This window comes from Oncorhynchus mykiss, chromosome 24, assembly GCF_057628025.1.
Source record: "Oncorhynchus mykiss isolate SJ-2025 chromosome 24, ASM5762802v1, whole genome shotgun sequence".
In the NCBI taxonomy this organism is placed as follows: Eukaryota; Metazoa; Chordata; class Actinopteri; order Salmoniformes; family Salmonidae; genus Oncorhynchus; species Oncorhynchus mykiss.
The window spans coordinates 7,992,442-8,019,201 of NC_143045.1; the positions used below are offsets into that span (position 1 = coordinate 7,992,442).

General features: G+C 42.1%; 1 protein-coding gene across 1 annotated transcript; it reads right to left on the reverse strand.

Moving 5' to 3' along the window:
• Positions 1-1,193: 1,193 nt before the first annotated feature.
• Positions 1,194-26,760, reverse strand: LOC110503624 (uncharacterized). Its single transcript, XM_036962039.2, has 6 exons — positions 25,781-26,760; positions 13,938-14,030; positions 13,511-13,823; positions 12,867-12,914; positions 5,822-5,959; positions 1,194-2,761 (listed from the first exon to the last, which is right to left on the reverse strand). The coding sequence occupies exons 3-6, from the start codon at positions 13,667-13,669 to the stop codon at positions 2,633-2,635; spliced, it is 474 nt and encodes a 157-aa protein (XP_036817934.1). The 5' UTR covers positions 13,670-13,823; positions 13,938-14,030; positions 25,781-26,760; the 3' UTR covers positions 1,194-2,632.

Sequence of the window (26,760 nt, forward strand, 5' to 3'; positions counted from 1 at the left end):
CTGCTTGAACATGTTGGTATTACAGACTCAATCAGGGACATGTTGAAAATGTCAGTGAAGACACCTGCCAGTTGGTCAGCACATGCCCAGTGCACACGTTCTGGTAATCCGTCTGGCCCCACGGCCTTGTGAATGTTGACCTGTTAAAAGGTCTTACTCACGTCAGCTACGGAGAGTGTGATTACACAGTCGTCCAGAACAGCTGATGCTCTCATCATGCATGCCTCAGTGTTTCTTGCCTCGAAGCGAGCATAGAAGTGATTTAACTCGTCTGGTAGGCTTGTGTCACTGGGCAGCTTGCGGCTGTGCTTCCTTTTGTGGTCTGTAATAGTTTGCAAACCCTGCCACATAAGACGAGCGTCCAGTGTAGTATGATTCAATCTTAACCCTGTATTGACGCTTTGCCTGTTTGATGGTTCTTTGGAGGGCATAGCAAGATTTCTTATAAGCTTCCTGGAAAGAGTCCCGCACCTTGAAAGCGGCAGCTGTACCCTTTATCTCAGTGCGAATGTTGCCTGTAATCCATGGCTTCTGGTTGTGGTATGTACAGTGGGGCAAAAAAGTATTTAGTCAGCCACCAATTGTGCAAGTTCTCCCACTTACAAAGATGAGAGAGGCCTGTAATTTTCATCATAGGTACACTTCAACTATGACAGACAAAATGAGAAAAAAAATCCAGAAAATCACATTGTAGGATTTTTAATTAATTTATTTACAAATTATGATGGAAAATAAGTATTTGGTCACCTACAAACAAGCAAGATTTCTGGCTCTCACAGACCTGTAACTTCTTATTTAAGAAGCTCCTCTGTCCTCCACTCGTTACCTGTATTAATGGCACCTGTTTGAACTTGTTATCAGTATAAAAGACACCTGTCCACAACCTCAAACAGTTACACTCCAAACTCCACTATGGCCAAGACCAAAGAGCTGTCAAAGGACACCAGAAACAAAATTGTAGACCTGCACCAGGCTGGGAAGTCTGAATCTGCAATAGGTAAGCAGCTTGGCTTGAAGAAATCAACTGTGGGAGCAATTATTAGGAAATGAAAGACATACAAGACCACTGATAATCTTCCTCGATCTGGGGCTCCACGCAAGATCTCACCCCGTGGGGTCAAAATGATCACAAGAACAGTGAGCAAAAATCCCAGAACCACACGGGGGGACCTAGTGAATGACCTGCAGAGAGCTGGGACCAAAGTAACAAAGCCTACCATCAGCAAGGGCATTGAAGATGAAACGTGGCTGGGTCTTTCAGCATGACAATGATCCCAAAAACACCGCCCGGGCAACGAAGGAGTGGCTTCGTAAGAAGCATTTCAAGGTCCTGGAGTGGCCTAGCCAGTCTCCAGATCTCAACCCCATAGAAAATCTTTGGAGGAGTTGAAAGTCTGTGTTGCCCAAGCAACAGCCCCAAAACATCACTGCTCTAAAGGAGATCTGCATGGAGGAATGGGCCAAAATACCAGCAACAGTATGTGAAAACCTTGTGAAGACTTACAGAAAACGTTTGACCTCTGTCATTGCCAACAAAGGGTATATAACAAAGTATTGAGATAAACTTTTGTTATTGACCAAATACTTATTTTCCACCATAATTTGCAAATAAATACATAAAAAATCCTACAATGTGATTTTCTGGATTTTTTCTTCTCATTTTGTCTGTCATAGTTGAAGTGTACCTATGATGAAAATTACAGGCCTCTCTCATCTTTTTAAGTGGGAGAACTTGCACAATTGGTGGCTGACTAAATACTTTTTTGCCCCACTGTACGTACAGTCACTGTGGGGACGACATCCTCGATGCACTTATTGATAAAACCAGTGACTAATGTGGTGTACTCCTCAATGCCATCGGAAGAATCCCAGGAACATGTTCCAGTCTGCGATAGCAAAACAGTCCTGTAGTTTAGCATATTATTCATCTGACCACTTTTTTATAGACTGAGTCACTGGTGCTTCCTGCTTTAATTTTAGCTTGTAAGCAGGAATCAGGAGGATAGAATTGTGGTCAGATTTACCAAATGGATGGCGAGGGAGAGCTTTGTACGCGACTCTGTGTGTGGAGTACAGGTGAACTAGAATTTCTTTCCCTCTGGTTGCACATTTAACATGCTGACAGAAATGAGGTAGAACTGATTTAAGTTTCCCTGCAATAAAGTTTCCGGGCCACTAGGAGCGCCACCTTTGGGTGAGCGGTTTCCTGTTTGCTTATTTCCTGATACAGCTGACTGAGTGCGGTCTTTGTGCCAGCATCCATCTGTGGTGGTAAATAAACAACCACGAAAAGTAAAGATGAAAACTTTCTTGGCAAATAGTGTGGTCTGCAGTTTATCATAAGATACTCTACTTCAGGTGAGTAAAATCTAGAGACTTCCTTAGATTTTGTGCACCAGCTGTTGTTTACAAATATGCACATTAACATTAACAATGTCTACACTGTATTTCTGACCAATTTGATGTTATATTAACGGACAAAAAAAGTGCTTTTCTTTCAAAAACAAGGATATTTCTAAGTGACCCCAAACTTGGTAGTGTATATAGTATTTTGCTACATCTAGCAATTGTTCAGGTAGCTTTCTGCTCTTATGTGAGTCCTTGGATGTCCCTGGCTATGGGTGTGTACATCTCAGTGGCTGTCTGGCAACTGAGACCCCTGATTGTTCATCCACTCCAGAATCCCTAGTAATGTTGTTAAGAAATCATTTGCTGCCTGTTCTCTGTGGACCTCACAGTGTGGACAGTTGGCACCATCCTTCTGCAATACAAAGAGGAAAAGACTCACAACATAGGTATACATAGTCAAAAAAGAGAGGCTCTATGATACAGCAAGTGAGAGAAAGACAGAAAGACAGAGAAATCCTTATTTTAATATTATAATAATGCAATAATGCTACTATTTTAAGTTCTAGTTAGAAAACACAGAAAGAGAGAGAGCCAGTGAGATCAGACGACACTGATAGTAACATAATGGTCGATGTCAATGAATTGACAGTTAAATATTCACATCGATCTACCAGTGTCTATTATTTACACTTATGCAAATAGCCCTCTACAGTACGCATGTAAGACGCTACTAGGGGCAGTTAAAATTATTTCACTGTTTGAATACTCACCTTAAATGATTATCAAGTATGCGCAAAAAAATACTATGTTGAGAATATCTAATGCAGGCACATTTATGTTAATTTGCTTAAACGCCAGCCATGACATTTTTTGGTCAGACTTTTTAACCATTAACCAAGGTTGCCAACTTCATACTTGAGTCAACAATGAAAAGAAGTGCGATTTGAACTTAGTTTATTGAACAGGCAGATATGTCATCAAAGCTTTTTGTGAAGTGGTGTTATGCTTAACTTTTTTGGTCTAAATCTGAATGTCAGTTATGAAAAAATATAGCTACAAGCAGCAATTCCAGGGGGTCAAGAACACCATAGCCACATTTAAGCCGCCATGTGGTCAATCATTGCGCAAAGTTTGGTGACAAAAGATCAGGCGGTTATGTAGTGTCATCAAATCATATAGGAAGGAAGAGCAGCAGCATTTTATGACAAAAATTGTATTGTATTGAAAAAAAAGTATAATTTGCAGAAAATCTAATAGGCAGAGTTTAATAGGCATTTCTGGTAACAAATATGGGAAACAAACATCCAGGTACAGTACCAGTCAAAAGTTTGGACACACCTACTCAATCAAGGGTTTTTCTTTATTTGTTAAACTTTATACATTGTAGAATAATAGTGAAGACATCAAAACTATGAAATAACACATATGGAATCATGTAGTAACCAAAAAAGTGTTAAACAAATATATTAAATATTAAAATATATTTTATATTTTTCAAAGCAAAAGCAGCCAACAAGTACTCAGCATATGTGGGAAAAGCATTCCAGGAGAAGCTGGTTGAGAGAATGCCAAGAGAATGCAAAGAGTTGCTACATGGACTTTTATGGTTACTATATGATTCCATATGTGTTATTTCATAGTTTTGATGTCTCCACTATTATTCTACAATGTAAAAAATAGTACAAATAAATAAAAACCCTGGAACGATTAGGTGTGTCCAAACTTTCGACTGGTACTGTATATACAAAATTACATGGGCTGCAGATCAAACGGGCAGGAGATATGCTTGTTCAAAGTTTGAAAGTATAATTTGTGGAAAATTTCATAGGCATAGGTCCTCGTGGGAAACTTGTTGCTCATTAGGGGCTGCATATATGTACAAAATTAAAATGCCATGACAGTAGATCAAACGGGACAGGGTATACAGTGCATTCGGAAAGTGTTCAGACCCCTTGACTTTTTCCACATTTTGTTACGTTACAGCCTCATTCTAAAATTGATTGTTTTGTTTCTCCTCATCAATCTAAACACAATATGTAAATGACAAAGCAAAAACAGTATGTGTATGTGCACATTTATAAAAAATACAAAACTGAATAATCAAATGTACATGTATTCAGACCCTTTACTCAGTACTTTGTTGAAGAACCTTTGGCAGCGACTAAAGCCTCGATGCTTCTTGTTTCTCATGGTCTGTGAGCCTTTAGGTGCTCTTTGGCAAACTCCAAGCGGAATGTCATAAGCCTTTTACTGAGGAGTGGCTTCCGTCTGGCCACTCTACCATAAGGGCCTGATTGCTGGAGTGCTGCAGAGATGGTTGTCCTTCTGGAAGGTTCTCCCATCTCCACAGACAAACTGTGAAGCTCTGTCAGAGTGAGCATCGGGTTCTTGGTCACCTCCCTGACCAAGGCCATTCTCCCAATTGCCCAGTTTGGCCGGGCGGCCAGCTGTAGGAAGAGTCTTGGAGGTTCCAAACTTCTTCCATTTAAGAATGATGGAGGCCACTGTGTTCTTGGGGACCTTCAATGCTGCAGAAATGTTTTGGTATCGTTCCCCAGATGTGTGCCTCGACACAATCCTGTCTCGAAGCTCTACGGACAATTCCTTTGACCTCATGGCTTAGTTTTTGCCCTGCCATGCACTGTCAAATCAATTATATTTACCACAGGTGGACCCCATTAAAGTTGTAGAAACATGATCAATGATGATAAATGGAAACAGGATGCATCTGAGCTCAATTTTGAGTCTCATAGAAAAGGGTCTGAATACTTATGTAAATAAGGTATTTCAGTTTTTTACCTTTAATAAATTGGCATACATTTTTTAAAAAAATCTGTTTTCGCTTTGTCATTATGGGGCATAGAAAACCTTTTCTTTAATCCATTTTAGAATAAGGCTGTAATGTAACTAAAATATGGGAAAAGTCAATGGGTCTGAATACTTTCTGAATGCACTGTATGCTTGTTCAAAGTTTGGAATTTCAGTTGATTAGTATATTTATTAGAGAAAGGGGCCTACAACCGGAGGCTTGTCGGTTTGAATCCCAGTGCTAATTGGTCTTTTGAACAATCCGACCAGCTATTTTGCCAATAATGGGCAAAAGATCAGAATTGGACTGCCTGTGTAAACGCAGCCTTATTAGCGCTGGAATTTCTAAACTATTCCATTGAGATAGTTTTTTATTTTAAAATAACCATGCTATTAGTCAATGGTGACATGAGGCTTATGTTGCTCTTATAAACACAGATGGAAAATGTTAAACAAATGTGTGAGAACTGTCTGAGAATAACAGTAGTATAAGCAAACAGTAACAAATCAGCTATTCAGACTCTCTCCATCATTTTCACCTAGACAACAATATGCTCTGTAGCTGGAATTAAACTATACTCGGACAGCCAAAGGTAGAATCAAAAACATCCCAATGCACCTCAAATGCAGCTGGCCTGTGTCTCCCTCACACTGATTGGCTCACCTGTTTTATCAAGGACATCAATTTAGTCAGTCGTTTGGTGAGTCTTTTCTGGTGTAAGGATGAAGAACGTTTCCCATATTCTAACATCAGGACTTTTACTTCTGTCGTAAAGCATGTGAGTGTGGACCTGGGACATTTCTGCTGAGGAGATGGGGAGATAACATGAAACTCAAACAATGGATGTAAAACATCTGAAAGAATCCAGATGAGATTTAACAGATCCAAATATGTATCTTTCTTTGGTGGTGAGAGACGAGAGTTACCTTCATGTAATGTAAAATGCTTTGAGTTATAAGCCAATTATGTAAATGAAAATAAATAATCAGGTATGTGCATGGACAAAACAGTTCAGTTAACTAACCCAGGATGAAAAATTCCAACAATTATAATTCAATATTGTGTCTAACTGTCTAACCTTCAGCGCAGTGAGTGTCATTTACTATATCTCCATAACTTTGTGCTATACAGTGCCATTGTGAAAGCCTTCACACCCCTTGCACAGTCTTCACATTGTGCTGCCTTAAAATTCAACTGGATTTTCCCCTACAGATTTACACAACCTACTCCACATTTTCAAAGTGAAATAAAATTATAGAACATTTCCCAAATTAATTAATCATTAAAAAAAAACAAAGATGTCTTGATTGCGTATGTCTTTTACACCCAGAGTTAATACTTGATGGAAGCAACTTTGGCAGCCACTACAGCCGTGAATAATTCTGAATAAGATTCTACCAGCTTCGTACAGCTCATGGGGCAACATACAGTGCCTTCAGAAAGTATTCACACCCTGTCATGGCCTGGCACTGCTGCTCATTCTGTTCACCATTTCCGGTGACCTGCCTTCTAGCCTGCACTGAACTGTGTCATTATGCACACCTGGTTTCAATTCCTCACTGATTGTGTTTGTATAAACGTGCCCTTTGCTTCTCCATTGGGCTGTCGATTATTGTTCCAATGTCTGTTGGTCATGTGAGTACCTGTGCCTTGTTGTTTTGGCTTGGCTTTTGTGCCACGTGTATTGAGGCAGATGATTGCAGGTCTCTTCCTGTGTGGTATTATTTTGCACTTGTGTATTTATTCGAGGTACTCCTCGCTCTTTTGTTTGGGGCTTAACCCTGTGTTTTGTATACATGTTTGTTTGGTGTTCATCCCCGTGCCTTTACATGGCACTCTGTAACTTAGGGAAATGAAAACCCTGCGCCTGTCTCCCGATCCCTTTATTTGTGGGCAGAACTGACACACCCCGTTTCAAGGTCCTGGAGTGGCCTAGCCAGTCTCCAGATCTCAACCCCAATGAAAATCTTTGGAGGGAGTTGAGTCTGTGTTGCCCAGCAACAGCCCCAAAACATCACTGCTCTAGAGGAAATCTGCATGGAGGAATGGGCCAAAATACCAACAACAGTTTGTGAAAACCTTGTGAAGACTTACAGAAAACATTTGACCTCTGTCATTGCCAACAAATTATCTGCCATGACTACCAGGTCTGATAGGAACTCAGTGAGGAACACTGTATAAGGCCCAGGAGGCCTGTAAACAGTAGTTATAAAAAATAATTGAGTAAGGTGCATAAAAGCTCAAAAGATGAAAATGCAGTCTTTTTTTATTATTGCAATTTGCTGTCGTAAATGTTAGCAACACCTTTTCCTTTGCGGGATGCACAGGGGATATGGTCACTAGTGTAACCTGGAGAGGCCTCATTTAACACAGTAAATTAATCAGGCTTGAGCCATGTTTCAGTCAGACCAATCACATCAAGATTATGATCAGTGATTAGTTCATTGACTAAGACTGCCTTGTACGTGAGGTATCAAACATTAAGTAGCCCTATTTTGAGATGTGAGATATCACAATGGTTTCATGCATGTTAACATTAGAAGCCTCCGCCCTAAGTTTGTTTTATTCACTGCTTTATCACAAGCCAACCCGGATGTCCTAGCCGTATTTGAATCCTGGCTTAGGAAGACCACCAAAAATCCTGAAATTTCCATCCCTAACTATAACATTTTCCGACAAGATAGAACTGCCAAAGGGGGCGGTGTTGCAATCTACTGCAGAGATAGACAGAACTCTGCAGGCCAACTATCCAGGTCTGTACCCAAACAATTCGAGCTTCTACTTTGAAAAATCCACCTTCCCAGAAACAAGTCTCTCACCTTTGGCGCTTGCTATAGACCACCGTCTGCCCCCAACTGTGCCCTGGACACCATATGTGAATAGATTGATGGGGGGCAATCTTCAGAGCTTGTGCTGCTAGGTGACCTAAACTGGGACATGCTTAACACCCTGGCCATCCTACAATCTAAGCTTGATGCCCTCAATCTCACACAAATTATCAATGAACCCACCCAGTTACAACCCCAAATCCGTAAACACAGGCGCCCTCATAGATATCATCCTAACCAACTTGCCCTCCAAATACACCTATGCTGTTTTCAACCAAGATCTCAGCAATCACTGCCTCATTGCCTGCATCCGTAATGGGTCTGTGGTCAAACGACCACCCCCATCACTGTCAAACGCTCCCTAAAACACTTCAGCGAGCAGGCCTTTCTAATCGACCTGGCCCGGGTATCCAGGAAGGATATTGACCTCATCCCGTCAGTAGAGGATGCCTGGTTATTCTTTAAAAGTGCCTTCCTCAACAGCTTAAATAAGCATGCCCCATTCAAAAAATGTAGAACCAGGAACAGATATAGCCCTTGGTTCTCTCCAGACCTGACTGCCCTTGACCAGCACAAAAAAAACCCTGTGGCGTTCTGCATTAGCATCGATTAGCCCCTGTTATATGCAACTTTTCAGGGACATACGGAACCAATATACACAGGCAGTTAGGAAGTTAATGCTAGCTTTTTTCAAGCAGAAATTTGCATCCTGTAGCACAAACTCAAAAACATTCTGGGACACTGTAAAGTCCATGGAGAGTAAGAGGACCTCCTCCCAGCTGCCCACTGCACTGAGGCTAGGAAACACTGTCACCACCAATTTAAATTCACTATAATTGAGAATTTCAATAAGCGTTTTTCTACGGCTGGCCATGCTTTCCACCTAGCTACTCCTACCCCGATCAACAGCCCTACACCCCTCACAGCAACTCACCCAAGTCTCCCCCATTTCTCCTTCACCCAAATCCAGATAGCTGATGTTCTGAAAGAGTGGCAAAATCTGGATCCCTACAAATCAGCCGGGCTAGACAATCTGGACCCTCTCTTTCTAAAATGATCTGCCGAAATTGTTGCAACCCCTATTTCTAGCCTGTTCAACCTCTCGTATCGTCTGAGATTCCCAAAGATTGGAAAGCTACCACGGTCATCCCCCTCTTCAAAGGGGGAGACAGTCTAGACCCAAACTGACACAGACCTATATCTATCCTACCCTGCCTTTCTAAGGTCATCGAAAGCCAAGTTATCAAACAGATTACCGACCATTTTGAATCCACCGTACCTATGCAATCTGGTTTCGGAGCTGGTCATGGGTGCACCTCAGCCACGCTCAAGGTCCTAAATGATATCATAACCGCCATCGATAAGAGACATTACTGTGCAGTCGTATTCATCAACCTAGCCAAGGCTTTCGACTCTGTCAATCACCACATTCTTATCGGCAGACTCAACAGCCTTGGTTTCTCAAACGATTGTCTCGTCTGATTCACCAACTACTTCTCTGATAAAGTTCAGTGTGTCAAATCGGCGGGCCTGTGTTCCGGACCTCTGGCAGTCTCTATGGGAGTACCACAGGGTTCAATTCTCGGGCCGACTCTCTTCTCTGTATACATCAATGATGTCGCTCTTGCTGCTGTTGATTCTCTGATCCACCTCTACGCAGATGACACCATTCTGTATACCTCTGGCCCTTCTTTGGACACTGTGTTATTAACTAACCTCCAGACAAGCTTCGATGCCATACAACTCTCCTTCCGTGGCCTCCAACTTCTCTTAAATGCAAGTAAAACTAAACGCATGCTCTTCAACCGATCGCTGCCCGCACCTGCCCGCCATCCAGCATCACTACTCTACAAAGACCTAAATGTCTGGTTAGACTGTAAACTCTCCTTCCAGACTCACATTAAGCATCTCCAATCCAAAATTAAATCTAGAATTGGCTTCCTATTTCACAACAAAGCATCCTTCACTCATGCTGCCAAACATACCCTCGTAAAACTGACCATCCTACCCATTCTCAACTTCGGTGATGTCATTTACAAAATAGCCTCCAACACTCTACTCAACAATTTGGATGCAGGCTATCACAGTGCCATCAGTTTGTCACCAAAGCCCCACATACTACCCACCACTGCGACCTGTATGCTCTCGTTGGCTGGTCCTCGGTTCATACTCGCTGCCTAACCCACTGGCTCCAGGTCATCTACAAGTCTCTGCTAGGTAAAGCCCCGACTTATCTCAGCTCACTGGTCACATAGCAGCCCCCACCCGTAGCATGCGCTCCAGCAGGTATATCTCACTGGTCACCCCCAAAGCCAATTCTTCCTTTGGCCGCCTTTCCTTCTAGTTCTCTGCTGCCACTGACTAGAATGAACTGCAAAAATCACTGAAGCTGGAGACTCATATCTCCCTCGCTAGCTTTAAGCACCAGCTGTCAGAGCAGCTCACAGATCACTGCACCTGTACATAGCCCATCTGTAAATAGCCCATCCAACTACCTCATCCTCATACTGTATTTATGTATTTATCTTGCTCCTTTGCACCCCAGTATCTCTACTTGCACGCTCATCTTCTGCACATCTACCATCCCAGTGTTTAATTGCTATATTGTAATTACTTCGCCACCATGGCCTATTTATTGCCTTACCTTCCTTATCCTACCTCATTTGCACACAGTGTATATATAATTTTTCTACTGTATTATTGACTGTATGTTTGTTTATTCCATGTTTAACTCTGTTGTTGTATGTGTCGAACTGATTTGCTTTATCTTTGCCAGGTCGCATTTGTAAATGAGAACTTGTTCTCAACTAGCCTACCTCGTTAAATAAATTAAATAAAAACAATCTATTTTAATAATGACAGGAATGGAGGAGGTCTTTATTCCAGTGAGTTTGCTAAGGCAAACACCGCTATGTTTAATTTTGCTCAACCTAGATCGAGGCACAGACAGTCTCAAAGGAGATAACTGAGCTGACTACACTGACTGTGCTAGTGGCTGACTCCACTAAGCTTAGAGCCCTGTCTATGCTGATAGATAAGATGAGAGCACCCCTCCAGCTAGGATTGAGTCCGTCACTCATCAGCAGACCAGGAGGAGGGCCAATTATCTACAAATTCTATCTTTCGGGAGGGGCAGAAAACTGTTTTCAACCAGCGATTGAGTTGTGAGACTCTGCTGTAGAGCTCACTCCCCCTAAAGGGGCCAGAGACAATTACTTGATGCCGACAATTTGAGTAATTGACCCACTGAAAAATGAAACTATCCCAGGGTTAGGTATTCAGACATCTGCGGCGGGCTTTCCTTTAACTTTTTACCTGGTCTTTGATTCATTCATATTTATTTTGATCCTGACAAACTCCCCAGTCCTTGCCGGTGATAAGCATACCAATAACATGATGCTGCCACTACAATACATAGGGTTCACTCTTTGTTGTGTTGTATTGGATTTGACCCAAAACTATCATTTTTAACTCAGGCCCAAAAGTTATTTTCTGTGTTGTGGGATAGAACAATTACATACTTACCTGATTTTGTTTGATATTAATAGCTAACGATTATATATTTAACTAAGAGTAAAGACTGGCCTGCTAAGGCTGAGTTTTATGGTGTCCACTCTAGCTTCCTGCAGCTAGTCTGGTCCTCGAGGACATGGGTTTTACTAGAGATAGCTTGAAGCTGACAATTGATTGATGTCTCTGTGATATAAAACCAAACAGCTACATTTCATTCTAGGATTAGTGGTGCATGTGAGACATATGTCTCCGGTCTGATTAAGCCGATTAAGAAAAGATATGGTGTATGTTTAGCCGAGATAGAGAGAGCCTGGAGGAGCAGAACAAAGGCCTCAGTATTCCTAATTATCCTGGCATCTGGGAAACTAAGACAAGGTGGGGTTAATAATAACACCAGAGTCAGATGACCAGGAGATGAACCCAGAGTGGCTTATGATGGCCCTTAGTCTGCATGGGAAGGGTGAAGCCATGAATGCATTTTTAGGTCTACTATATATACACAACTCTGCATTTCTGTAAAAGTTAAGCACTCAGTCTGACAGTCAAGACTGTTGGATTGACGGCTTCATTACTGCAATAATTAATCAATATTAAATAAAGATGTTTGAAGAAATGACCAAGTCTCTCTCAGTATGGAATTTCCACGACAGTTGTCTTGCAGTGTTACCTAACGACCTTGTTGCAAACCAGAATGGATGATTTTGAGTGTATTTTTTAACACAGGCTTCCTCCTTTTCAGTTTGTCATACAGGCCAGTAATGTTAAAGTGAATGCAATATTGTTGATCCTCTGTATTTTCAAGTATTATGATGGCAGCATCGTGGTATGGGCATGATTGTTCATACCAAAGACACGCCAATAGGTGTTGAGTGTTTATGATTGGTTTAGTCTCAGACCTGGCTTAAATTGTCTTGAAAATCTGAGAAAAGGTTTGAGTACAGCTGTCCGTCAACAATTCCCAACCAAATGTATTTATATTATCTGGAGTAATTTGGACAAAAACAATGGAGATATGTTGCCCTAAGAGTTGTGCATGGTTAATTGAATTCTATTCTAAATTATTCAATGCTGTAATGGCTGCCAATGGTGCTTCCACCAATTATTAACTCTGGGATGTGAAGACATACGCAATCAATACATATATATTTTTTAATGATTAATTCATTTGGGAAATTTTCTATAATTTTCTTACACTTTGAAAATGTGGAGTGGGTTGTGTAAATCTGTAGGAAAAAATCCAGTTGAATACCTTTTTAGATACAATTTTAAGACAGAAAAAAATGTGAAGACTGTGCAAGGGGTGTGTAGGCTTTCACTAGCGACTGTATTAGGTATGCAGAAATAACACATGAAAAGAAACCACATACCTTATAATCAGCTAAAGTTGGGGTGTACAGTCTGCAATCAAATGATTCCTGGTATGACAGAAAATAACAGGCTACAACACAGATAATGTAAACATAAAAACAAACAGTCAAAAAGTATTGAAAATTAGTGCTGTAACAGATAGCTGTTGATTGTACAGTGACTTCAATGTATTCCATCATACACTGAGTGTACATAACATTAGGAACACCTGCTCTTTCCATGACAAAGACTGACTCTGTGGATCCAGGTGAAAGCTATGATCCCTTATTGATGTCACTTGTTAAATACACTTCAATCAGTGTAGTAGGCTCCAGCCGCACCGGTTTGAGTGTGTCAACTTGCAACGAGGTCGGGTTTTTCACGCTCAACAGTTTCCCACGTGTATCAAGAATGGTCCACCACCCAAAGGACATCCAGCCAACTTGACACAACTGTGGGAAGCATTGGAGTCAACATGGGCCAGCATCCCTGTGGAACACTTTCGACACCTTGTAGAGTCCATGCACAGACAAATTGCGGCTGTTCTGAGGGCCGAAAATGGCCCCACTCAAGATTAGGAAGGTGTTCCTAATATTTTGTACACTCAGCGTATATTTCATGAGGTAATATGATTTTTTTTTTTATACTGAAAACATCTTGATACCATCCTGTGAACTTCCTCCTTAATAAATGTTTTCACAATTTGGTGAATTTCTGAACTGCTAATGGATTGTCCATAAGCCTGTTTCATTGTCATGGCAATGAAGAAGAGAAACCACAGCAAAGCGTTCAGAAGAGAGCCAGTTCTCTGTCTCCTCAACATGGCATGGGCCCACTTTGTCGCAGGAGCTTCAGATCAGTGGGAAAATAGCTTAAATTAGGAGAATTAGTTTAAAATCCTCCATTGTTTTGGGGTTCAGCCTCTTGTCCATGTCATCTGCAGCCTTCTTTGTGACACAGTATATCCCCTGTGTGTCCTGGAAAGCAGAAGTGGAGATGAGTCAAGACTCCAGCTATGTGCCTCCTTCTTAGCCAGTAGACTCCACACTTTTGGAAGAAGGGTAAAACGTTCTATCTTCCTGGTGACTTACTATGCAGCCTCTTTCTTGTGTGTCCTGGAAAGCAGCAGAAGAAATTAGGCACGTCTTCAGCATCTGCCTCCTTTTTCTTGGCTAGACTCCTCACTGTTGAGAGAGAGAGAGTAACTGTTTAAGTGAACAATGCTTATGAAGAGAATATTGCTGACATTTATGAAAGAGATGTCATACATAATTTATCACTGATTATAAAAGGTACAACATTTACATTGTTATCCATGTTATCTACTTGAAAAAATAAATAACATTTCAAAGGAGAACAAGGCTGCCATGGAAATTTGAATGTTCTTGAGAAATTACATTTGTTTCATATGAATAACATTATTCACTATGCGTAATACTTCTCTAATAATAAGACATTATTTCCCATTCCTCCTTGCAAAACAGCTCGAGCTCAGTGAGGTTGGATGGAGAGCATTTGTGAACAGCAGTTTTCAGTTCTTTCCACAGATTCTCGATTGGATTCAGGTCTGGACTTTGACTTGGCCATTCTAATACCTGGATATGTTTATTTTTGAACCATTCCATTGTAGATTTTGCTTTATGTTTTGGATCATTGTCTTGTTGGAAGACAAATCTCCGTCCCAGTCTCAGGTCTTTTGCAGACTCCATCAGGTTTTCTTCCAGAATGGTCCTGTATTTGGCTCCATCCATCTTCCCATCAATTTTAACCATCTTCCCTGTCCCTGCTGAAGAAAAGCAGGCCCAAACCATGATGCTGCCACCACCATGTTTGACAGTGGGGATGGTGTGTTCAGCTGTGTTGCTTTTACGCCAAACATAACGTTTTGCATTGTTGCCAAAAAGTTCCATTTTGGTTTCATCTGACCAGAGCACCTTCTTCCACATGTTTGGTGTCTCCCAGGTGGCTTGTGGCAAACTTTAAACAACACTTTTTATGGATCTCTTTAAGAAATGGCTTTCTTCTTGCCACTCTTCCATAAAGGCCAGATTTGTGCAATATACGACTGATTGTTGTCCTATGGACAGAGTCTCCCACCTCAGCTGTAGATCTCTGCAGTTCATCCAGAGTGATCATGGGCCTCTTGGCTGCATCTCTGATCAGTCTTCTCCTTGAATGAGCTGAAAGTTTAGAGGGACGGCCAGGTCTTGGTAGATTTGCAGTGGTCTGATACTCCTTCCATTTCAATATTATCGCTTGCACAGTGCTCCTTGGGATGTTTAAAGCTTGGGAAATCTTTTCGTATCCAAACTTCTTCACAACAGTATCTCGGACCTGCCTGGTATGTTCCTTGTTCTTCAGGATGCTCTCTGCGCTTTTAACGGACCTCTGAGACTATCACAGTGCAGGTGCATTTATACGGAGACTTGATTACACACAGGTGGATTGTATTTATCATCATTAGTCATTTAGGTCAACATTGGATCATTCAGAGATCCTCACTGAACTTCTGGAGAGAGTTTTCTGCACTGAAAGTAAAGGGGCTGAATAATTTTGCACGCCCAATTTTTTTGTTTTTGATTTGTTAAAAAAGTTTGAAATATCCAATAAATGTCGTTCAACTTCATGATTGTGTCCCACTTGTTGTTGATTCTTCACAAAAAAATACAGTTTTATATCTTTATGTTTGAAGCCTGAAATGTGGCAAAAGGTCGCAAAGTTCAAGGGGGCTGAATACTTTCGCAAGGCACTGTATATTATTTAACTAGGCGAGTCAATTAAAAAGAAAATTCTTATTTACAATGACGACCTTCCCCAGCCAAACCCGGACGATGCTGGGCCAATTGTGCGCCGCCCTATGGGACTTTTAAAAATGAATTAAGTTTGTCAATCTAGCAAACCAGGCAACTAAAAGCAACTGTCTAAACAATGTTTTAGTTATTTTCTAGCTCGTTCGCTAGCTAGCCAGTTCAAATAATGACCATATCATAGCTGACGACAACTTTTTAATTATTATTACATAAAAATAAACTTACAACAAGATCATTATTTACAAGTTAATGGTGAGCTAATTACAGAAAATAGCTTGCTGGGGCCTCCCGGGTGGCGCAGTGGTTAAGGGCTGTGCCACCAGAGACCCTGGGTTCGCGCCCAGGCTCTGTAGTAACCGGCCGCGACCGGGAGGTCCGTGGGGCGACGCACAATTGGCCTAGCGTCGTCCGGGCTAGGGAGGGTTTGACCGGTAGGGATATACTTGTCTCATCGCACACCAGTGACTCCTGTGGCGGGCCGGGCGCAGTGCGCGCCAACCAAGGTTGCCAGGTGCACAGTGTTTCCTCCGACACATTGGTGCGGCTTGGTTGGGTTGTGTATCGGAGGACGCATGACTTTCAACCTTCGTCTCTCCCGAGCCCGTATGGGAGTTGTAGCTAAAAACAATTGGATACCACAAAATTGGGGAGAAAAAGGGGTAAAAAAAATTAGCTTGCAGTTGTGTGTGACGAAACAAAAACAGGGCATTCTAAAATAATTTTCAAACTTGTGCATAAGTGGTGGGGAGTCCCATTTCTGGGTGTCAAGCTTCGATTCTGTTAGGAATCGACTCCTAAGATTCACTACTTTTGCAAATATTGGAAACTACATGACATGTCTAAAAGTATGTGGACACTCGCTTGTCAAACATCTCATTCCAAAATCATGGACATTAATATGGAGTTGGTCCCGCCTTCGCTGCTATAACAGCCTCCACTGTCCTGGGAAGGCTTTCCTTTAGATGTTGGAACATAACTGCTGGGACTTGCTTCCATTCAGCCACAAGAGCATTAGTGAGGTCGGGCACTGATGTTTGGCGATAAGGCCTGGCTCACGGTCGGCGTTCAATTTCATCCCAAAGGTGTTCGATGAGGTTGAGGTCAGGGCTCTGTGCAGGCCAGTCAAGTTCTTCAACAGCGATCTCGACGAACCATTTGTGCATGGACATCGCTTTGTGCACAGGGGCATTGTCCTGCTGAAACAGGAAAGGGCCTTCCCCAAACTGTTGCCACAAAGTTGTTTGATTCTAGCTTGAAATACTTGCTATTCTAGAAGTTAATGATTACATGTACAAGGAATGTATATGGAGAGTGAAAAATAACTAGGGATATGGAAAGTTACTGAGAGAGGAAAACTGCAAACACTTGGTTGCAGTCACTCATAAAGTTGAATAGCCGTGGATTAGGGAGGAGTGAGGAATTTGGGCTGAGGTCAGGTCAGATACAGTTTTATTACACACACCACTTAAGTTCCCGCCTAGCAACAGAGATGTATTGGCTGTCAAGATGTGCAAGGAGTTGTCTCCACCAAAATTGAGGGTATAAATGCTTGTGCTGGTGGAAACATCTTTTCAGCTGTTTGACCCATTGGGTGAACTTGGTTTGAGCTTTACTAGTTGTCCTGAGTTTTACTCTGTTCGTTCAGAACCTTACAGTTGAAAGCACAGAATCGTCTAGAACGTCATTGTATGCTGTAGTGTTAAGATTTCCCTTCACTGGAACTAAGTGGCCTAGCCCAAACCATGAAAAACAGCCCCAGACCATTATTCCTCCTCCACCAAACTTTACAGTTGTCCCTATGCATTGCGGCAGGTAGCATTCTCGTGGCATCTGCCAAACCCAGATTTGTCCGTCGGACTGCCAGGTGGTGAAGTGTGATTCATCACTCCAGGGAACAAGTTTCAACTGCGGCAGAGTCTAATGGAGGCGAGCTTTACACCACTCCAGCCGAAACCCATTTCATGAAGCTCCCAAGAACAGTTCTTGTGCTGACTTTGCTTCCAGAGACAGTTTGGAGTGAGTGTTGCAACGAAGGACAGTAAATTTTTAAGTGCTACATGCTTCAGAACTCAGTGGTCCTGTTCTGTGAGCTTGTGTGGCCTACCACTTCACTTCACAATAACAGCACTTACAGTTGACCGGGGCAGCTCTAGCAGGGCAGAAATATTACTAAATAACTTGTTTGAAAGGTGGCATCCTATGACTGTTTCGGTGAAAGTCACTGAGCTCTTCTGTAAGGCCAATCTATTGCCAATGTTTGTCTATAGAGATTGCTTGGCTGTGTGCTCGATTTTATAAACCTGTCAACAACGGGTGTGGCTGAAATTGCCGAATCCACTAATTTGAAGGGGTGTCCACATATATTTTGGGAGAAGCTAGGCTGCTTCTATTGTTGTGTTCTGTATGACTGGCAGTTTGTTTTTGAGTCCAGGCGAGGAGTCCTGGAAGACACGCGAGCTGCCAAGTGACACGAGCCTACCAGACTAACGAAATAACTTCTATGTTCGCTTTGAGGCAAGCAACACTGAAGCATGCATGAGAGCATCAGCTGTGCCGGACGACTGTGTGATCACACTCTCCGTAGATGATGTGAGCAAGCCAATGTGAGTTAAACAGGTCAACATTCACAAGGCCGCAGGGCCAGACGGATTACCAGGATGTGTACTCCGAGCAATGGTTGACCAACTGAGAAGTGTCTTGACTGACATTTTCAACCTGTCCCTGACCGAGTCTGTAATACCAACATGTTTCAAGCATACCACCATAGTCCCTCTGCCCAAGAACACCAAGGTAACCTGCCTAAATGACTACCGACCTGTAGCACTCATGTATGTAGCCATGAAGGCTGGTCATGGCTCACATCAACACCATTATCCCAGAAACCCTAGACCCACTCCAATTTGCACACCACCCCAACAGATCCACAGATGATGCAATCTCTATTGCACTCCACACTGCGCATTCCCACCTGGACAAAAGGAACACCTACGTGAGAATGCTATTCATTGATTACAGCTCAGCGTTCGACACTATAGTGCCCTCAAAGCTCATCACTAAGCTAAGGACCCTGGGACTAAACACCTCCCTCTGCAACTGGATCCTGGAAATCCTGACAGGCCGCCCCAGTTGGTATGGGTAGGTAACAACATATCTGCCATGCTGATCCTCAACACAGGGGCCCCTCAGGGGTGCGTGCTCAGTCCCCTCCTGTACTCCCTGTTCACACATGACTGCATGGCCAAGCACGACTCCAACACCATCATTAAGTTTGCCGACGACACAACAATGGTAGGCCTGATCACTGACAACTATGAGACAGTCTATAGGGAGGAGGTCAGAGCCAACCCTGGCAGTGTTGTGCCAAGATAACAACCTCTCTCTCAATGTGATCAAGATAAAGGAGATTGTGGACTACAGAAAAAGGAGGACTGAGCACGCCCCCATTCTCATCAACGAGGCTGTAGTGGAGCAGGTTGAGAGCTTCAAGTTCCTTGGTGTCCACATCACCAACAAACTATCATGGTCCAAACACACCAAGACAGTCGTGAAGAGGGCACGACAATGCCTATTCCCTCTCAGGAGACTGAAAAGATTTGGCATGGGTTCTCAGATCCTCAAAAAAATATATTGAGAGCATCCTGACTGGTTGCATCACCGCCTGGTATGGCAACTGCTCGGCCTCCGACCACAAGGCACTTCAGAGGGTAGTGCGAACGGCCCAGTACATCACTGGGGCCAAGCTTCCTGCCATCCCGGACCTCTATACCAGGCAGTGTCAGAGGAAGGCCCAAAAAATTGTCAAAGACTTCAGCCATTCTAGTCATAGACTGTTCTCTCTGATACGGATCGCCAAGTCTAGGTCAAAAAAGCTTCTTAATAGCTTCTACCCCCAAGCCATAAGACTCTTGAACAGTTAATTCAATGGCTACCCGGACAATTTGCATTGTCCTCACCCCACGCCCCATTTCTACACTGCTGCTACTCACTGTTTATTATCCATGCATAGTCACTTTACCTCTACCTACATGGACATATTACCTCGACTAACTGGTTCCCCCGCACACTGATTCTGTACCGGAAGCCCTGTATATAGCCTCGCTACTGTTATTTTATTGTTGCTCCGTAATTATTTGTAATATTAAAAAAAAAATCTAAACCAACAATGCAGTTAAGGGCTTGTAAGTAAGCATTTCACTGTAAGGTCTACCTGTTGTATTCGGCGCACGTGACAAATAAAGTGTGATTTGATTTGTAGCTCTTGTACACTTTCAGAACTGTAGCCTAGTTGGCACTGCTCCGGCACTCCTCCCACACAGTGCTTTTTTTGGGGGGGGGGGGGGGGTTATATTTTTTTCCTCCCGTTTCAAGGTTTTGAATGTGTGTTGTATATTTCATATCTTGCTGGAATGTCACCCCCAGAAACTTTGCAGTTTTTTCTGTCTTTTGGTTTTGTCCATACATGTTTTAATTTTGTTGTTACTTCGACACATTGAGAGTACAAATTGGGTTTTTATGGGGTTTAGTTGTGCTCTCCACTTGTTGGACCATTTCTCGATTTCATCTATGCAGGTCTGGAGATGATTTGCTGCTTGTTGGATATACCAATATTCTCAATTCAGGAGAATTTCAAAAACTCCCATAGGCCTATTTACCTTGGGATCATGGAACATAATCCTGATTCTGTTTACTTTTCCTATTGAAAAGCAATGGCCCAAGTATAAAATACTATAAAGTACATACACTAAAGTGTAAAGAAATATGTGTGTTTTTTAGACACAACTGCAAGCTACAAGGTGTAGAGCATTCAAGGATTTGGTCTGATGGTCAAATGTGATGTCATCAGCCTCCCCCTTGCTTGAGAAAGAATAGAGCAAAGGCACATCCATCCCCCCCACTTGTGCCATGACGTCTGACCTGGACCACCTATTGAGATATCACTTTGGTTAAGTAAATCAGGTCTTAAATGAGGTGAAATGGAGACTGGAATACAATTCAGTGTCGGCCTACCATCAACCCATGTTATCTATATATTTAAAGAAAATGTATTCATCTAAAAACACTTCGTCTAACATGTCCAAGCAAGAATGCACGATACAGATATTTTGTTGTGCAATAGCTAAACCAGTGATTGGCATGCATTTGTTGCTGTCAAAATAGGGCTCCAGAATTGCACATTTATTTTGTTCGACAGAGATTAATATACTTACATATTTTGTGTACCAATAGGCTGTCGCAGAGGCTAATTCACTTGTGGCTAATCACTGAGGAAAGGGAAACTTGAAACCAAAACGACAACTGTAGCCTACTGTATTTGTTGTGCGATTGCATTGTGAAATGTTCTCTCCGTATACTCGGAGTGCACAGGGAGAAACGGGGACAGGGCAAACACTTTAATGCAGGAATCAAGACTCCACTGACCAAATGATGGTTTTAGCTGCCTCCAAAACTAGAAAGTTGAGTGAAGCGACCAGCTAGAATTTGTATCTCGTACGGATGCGACCACATCCAACCGTGGAAGTGTAGTAATTTCCACCTCTCCATTGTGTCTACCAACTCACATTTGATGCCTATGTTTTAGTCCTAGTGCTTATTTGACTCATTATATAGGCTACTTCAAACCACTGCATCTGCCGATGTCGCACTTCCGCATCTGTGGTGAAAGGTGGCCGAGCTACAACAATGTTTGTCAGACCATGAGACATCCCGAAAACCGGTCTTCTCACGAAAACGTCTAGCCAACAAACTATGACCACTCTATGGATAGGGGAAACTCTAACGAACACTGCTCTACGACCCCCACAAGTGTCAGGGGGCTCATCTGAAGTTAACCGGTACCAGGGGGAAAAAATGAATGGAAGTATGAAGGTAGTTTTGTGCCTAGCCAGAAAAAGGGGTTAAATATGTGAACAAAATATATATATATTTAGCCCATAATGACAAAGCGAAAACAGGTTTTTAGAAATATTTGCATATTTATTAAAAATAGAAAACAGGTAATCCTTATTTACATAAGTATTCAGACCCTTTGCTATGAGACTCGAAATTGAGCTCAGGTGTATCCTGTTTCCATTGATCATCCTTGAGATGTTTCTACAACTTAGAGTCCACCTGTGGTAAATTAAATTGATTGGAAATGATTTGGAAAGGCACACACCTCTCTATATAAGGTCCCACAGTTGACAGTGCATGTCAGAGCAAAAACCAAGCCATGAGGTCGAAGGAATTGTCCGTAGAGCTCAGAGACAGAATTGTGTCAAGACACAGATCTGGGCAAGGGTACCAAAAAATGTCTTCATCATTGAAGGTCCCCAAGAACACAGGGGCCTCCATCATTCTAAAATGGAAGAAGTTTGGAACCACCAAGACTCTTCCTACAGCTGGCCGCCCGACTGAACTGAGCAATCGGGGGAGAAGGGCATTGGTCAGGGAGGTGACCAAGAACCCGATGGTCACTCTGACAGAGCTTCTCTGTGGAGATGGGAGAACTTTCCAGAAGGACAACCATCTCTGCGGCACTTGTGGGAGCAAAACTCATGACTATGATTACATTTCCATTATTAGCAGCATTTAGGCTGTCCACTTTGAAGAGCTGAGACAGAATAGCCATATAAGGAATGGAACATATATGACCAGGGCCCTGCTACCATTAAAAGGCACACAGTAAAAGGCACATGACAGCCCGTTTGGAGTTTGCCAAAAGGAACTAAAGACTCTCAGAACATGAGAAACAAGATTCTCTGGTCTGATGAAACAAAGTTTGAATTATTTGGCCTGACTGCTAAGCGTCACGTCTGGAGGAAACCTGGCACCGTCCCTACGGTGAAGCGTGGTGGTTCCAGCACTGTGCTGTGGATGTCACGCCTGCTCCTGCTCCCCCGCCCTGTCGCTCGAAGGTGCCAGGCTCCCCAGCATTACGCACTCCTGCCACCATCATTACGCACACCTGCCTTCCCCCCGTCAGGCGCATCAGTGATTATTGGACTCACCTGGACTCAATCTGCTCTGTCATTACCTTCCCTATATACAGTGCCTTGCGAAAGTATTCGGCCCCCTTGAACTTTGCGACCTTTTGCCACATTTCAGGCTTCAAACATAAATATATAAAACTGTATTTTTTTGTGAAGAATCAACAACAAGTGGGACACAATCATGAAGTGGAACGACATTTATTAGATATTTCAAACTTTTTTTTAACAAATCAAAAACTGAAAAATTGGGCGTGCAAAATTATTCAGCCCCCTTAAGTTAATACTTTGTAGCGCCACCTTTTGCTGCGATTACAGCTGTAAGTTGCTTGGGGTATGTCTCTATCAGTTTTGCACATCGAGAGACTGATTTTTTTTCCCCATTCCTCCTTGCAAAACAGCTTGAGCTCAGTGAGGTTGGATGGAGAGCATTTGTGAACAGCAGTTTTCAGTTCTTTCCACAGATTCTCGATTGGATTCAGGTCTGGACTTTGACTTGGCCATTCTAACACCTGGATATGTTTATTTTTGAACCATTCCATTGTAGATTTTGCTTTATGTTTTGGATCATTGTCTTGTTTGAAGACAAATCTCCGTCCCAGTCTCAGGTCTTTTGCAGACTCCATCAGGTTTTCTTCCAGAATGGTCCTGTATTTGGCTCCATCCATCTTCCCATCAATTTTAACCATCTTCCCTGTCCCTGCTGAAGAAAAGCAGGCCCAAACCATGATGCTGCCACCACCATGTTTGACAGTGGGGATGGTGTGTTCAGGGTGATGAGCTGTGTTGCTTTTACGCCAAACATAACGTTTTGGATTGTTGCCAAAAAGTTCAATTTTGGTTTCATCTGACCAGAGCACCTTCTTCCACATGTTTGGTGTGTCTCCCAGGTGGCTTGTGGCAAACTTTAAACGACACTTTTTATGGATCTCTTTAAGAAATGGCTTTCTTCTTGCCACTCTTCCATAAAGGCCAGATTTGTGCAATATACGACTGATTGTTGTCCTATGGACAGAGTCTCCCACCTCAGCTGTAGATCTCTGCAGTTCATCCAGAGTGATCATGGGCCTCTTGGCTGCATCTCTGATCAGTCTTCTCCTTGTATGAGCTGAAAGTTTAGAGGGACGGCCAGGTCTTGGTAGATTTGCAGTGGTCTGATACTCCTTCCATTTCAATATTATCGCTTGCACAGTGCTCCTTGGGATGTTTAAAGCTTGGGAAATCTTTTTGTATCCAAATCCAGCTTTAAACTTCTTCACAGCAGTATCTCGGACCTGCCTGGTGTGTTCCTTGTTCTTCATGATGCTCTCTGCGCTTTTAACGGACATCTGAGACTATCACAGTGCAGGTGCATTTATACGGAGACTTGATTACACACAGGTGGATTGTATTTATCATCATTAGTCATTTAGGTCAACATTGGATCATTCAGAGATCCTCACTGAACTTCTGGAGAGAGTTTGCTGCACTGAAAGTAAAGGGGCTGAATAATTTTGCACGCCCAATTTTTCAGTTTTTGATTTGTTAAAAAAGTTTGAAATATCCAGTAAATGTCGTTCCACTTCATATTTGTGTCCCACTTGTTGTTGATTCTTCACAAAAAAATACAGTTTTATATCTTTATGTTTGAAGCCTGAAATGTGGCAAAAGGTCGCAAAGTTCAAGGGGGCCGAATACTTTCGCTAGGCACTGTATGTCTGGTTCCCCGGTTTGTTCCCTGCTTCAGTATTAATTGTCATTTGTTGTTTTCCAGTGTGCTGACGCTGTTCCTGTTTTGTTACCTGTCTGTTCCTGATTAAATGTTTGACTCCTCGTACCTGCTTCACATCTCCTGCGTCGGTCATTACAGTTGGGATGTTTTTCAGCGGCAGGGACAGGGAGACTAGTCAGGATCAAGGGAAAGATGAACTGAGCAAAGGACAGAGAGATCCTTGATGAAAACCTGCCCATGAGCTTTTCTTATATCTCTTCAAATCCTTGTTTCTTATGAATAATTTTTTGACTGTCTTTTTTTACATTTATGAATGTGTTATTCAATGCGTTTCTCTGGGCTATAGTAGTAAAGACCAAATGCAATATTTGATCAAATATGTATTTATTTTTTTATACCTAAAAGGGTCCTAAAACACTAAATCAAATAGCTAAATGGTCCATAGTATTACCATCTTAAAACAACTCCATATGTCAGCTTAGAAAATAAACAAATACCCATCTAGTCGTCAAAGTTAGTTAAAAAAAACCTCCTTTTTTATTTATAACACTTTTGCCCAGTGAGCTTTGCAGCCCAAATTATGGTTAGTGAGGGTGGTTAGCTGATGGTTAGTAAAGGACCTATGGTCTTGTCCTGTTATCTCTCCACTTATACCTCACCGTCCTAGTGGCTCTTTTCCTTCTGCGGACTGGGAAAGAAGTGTCTGGCCATAGCCAGACCCGTGTTTTTATCTAGGGTGCGTTCGTAAATTCACTCTGGGTATCTACTCCGAGTTCAGCGCACTTTCATCTGAGTGTGCCAGAGCGCAGAATAACTGATGAATTTACGAACGCACAACCCTCGTTGACCGGGTGTCAGCAAGAGCTATGTCTAATTGGTGACACAAAAAAGCAACGTTCGGAGAAAAATATGGTATGTGGTTGAAGGTCATGCTTAGGCGAATAAACTATAAAGGGAAATAAATGTAATAAATAAAAACTGGGAAAATAAACAAACATACAAAACACAGCGGAATATAACGTGGACACTACCATGGGAGAGGATTTCGCACTTCTTTTGAGCCTAAAATCAAGAAAATCGTCCCTAAATTGTAGAATAGAAGAACATCGATTTTCTGAGATCACCCAATATCTTAGAATCCAATAGGATAGATATGTAAGCAAATGCCATCCGTGCAATTTATTGGTCATTATTGCACTTCGAACATTCAATTTAAAGCAGTGCGCAACAGGTAGCTGATCCTAAACACCACATGATTCATGAATGCTACTGTATGGGAAATGATAATCTCATACAGCCTATTCTACTGTAAAACTGAGTCACAGAGCGATTTATGCAAAGAAGATAGTTCATTTTTTCAGAAGCATTTGGGGTAGGTACTCTCAAGAAATACAAAATGATTCTCTATTACAGTAGGCTGTTGGTTAATACACATAGCAAAAACTTACCCTGGCATGGTTAAATCAGCTTGAGCGACTTTTGAAGTTTGCATCGTAGGTAGGTACAAAGTGAAAACAAAAGTAATTCCGTTAAGAAGCAGACCTAGAACACTTTTTAAACTCCACAGTTGAAGTTCAATATGTTTAGCAAAAATGTATAATATTTGTTGCTGCCGCAACAAAATCCTGAAATGTCACATGCTCAGAGCAATCACAACCTCAGTTCTTTATTAGGGATGTGCAGTTCGCGGACGATTTGTTATTTTTGAACAACTCTTACTGAAACGAGAGTCATGATTCATTTTTCTGATTGATCAGGATTAAAACGGGCATCTCCGGTGACTCTGGAGATGTGCCCCGACCAACAACTGTCTGTCATATATGCGCGCAGGCAAATTAGGTCATGCATAGAGAAAAAAAAGAAACAAAACATAGGCCTCCAACACCTCTGATTAACAAACTCGAAAACGAATCGTTTGGGGTGCTACTGTTCGCGAAAGATAAGTGTTCCTTCGTGCTCTGGTCAATACTGACTCAAATGAATGAAATTAGTCGAAGATTCGTTCCTTTGACTGAACGAGTCGAAACGATCCGGCTCAGTAAAAACAGCCAAACTTCCATCATTATTCTTCATCAGTGGTGTAAAGTACTTACATTCCTAAAGAAAAAATTAACTTTTTACTCCATATTTTTTCCCTCACATCCAAAAGTACTTGTTACTTGTCCATCATTATTCTTCATCAGTGGTGTAAAGTACTTACATTCCTAAAGAAAAAATTAACTTTTTACTCCATATTTTTTCCCTCACATCCAAAAGTACTTGTTACATTTTTTATGCTTAGCAGCAAAGGAAAATCGTCCAATTCACGCACTTATCAATTGAACATCCCTGGTAATCTCTACTGCCTCTGATCTGGTGGATTCGCTAAACACAAAAGCTTTGTATGGAAATAATATCCGAGCGTTGGAATGCGCCCCTGCCTAGCCGT

What these genes read in the sequence shown, in the direction of transcription:
- LOC110503624 (XM_036962039.2), bottom strand. Translation starts at nt 13,669, where the DNA reads ATGTTGAGGAGACAGAGAACTGGCTCTCTTCTGAACGCTTTGCTGTGG. An exon ending in AGGAGGAAGTTCACAGGATG is followed by an intron (nt 12,915 to 13,510) that starts GTATCAAGATGT and finishes CTGTCATACCAG; the next exon opens with GAATCATTTGATTGCAGACT. An exon ending in TGATGTCCTTGATAAAACAG is followed by an intron (nt 2,762 to 5,821) that starts GTGAGCCAATCA and finishes TTTGTATTGCAG; the next exon opens with AAGGATGGTGCCAACTGTCC.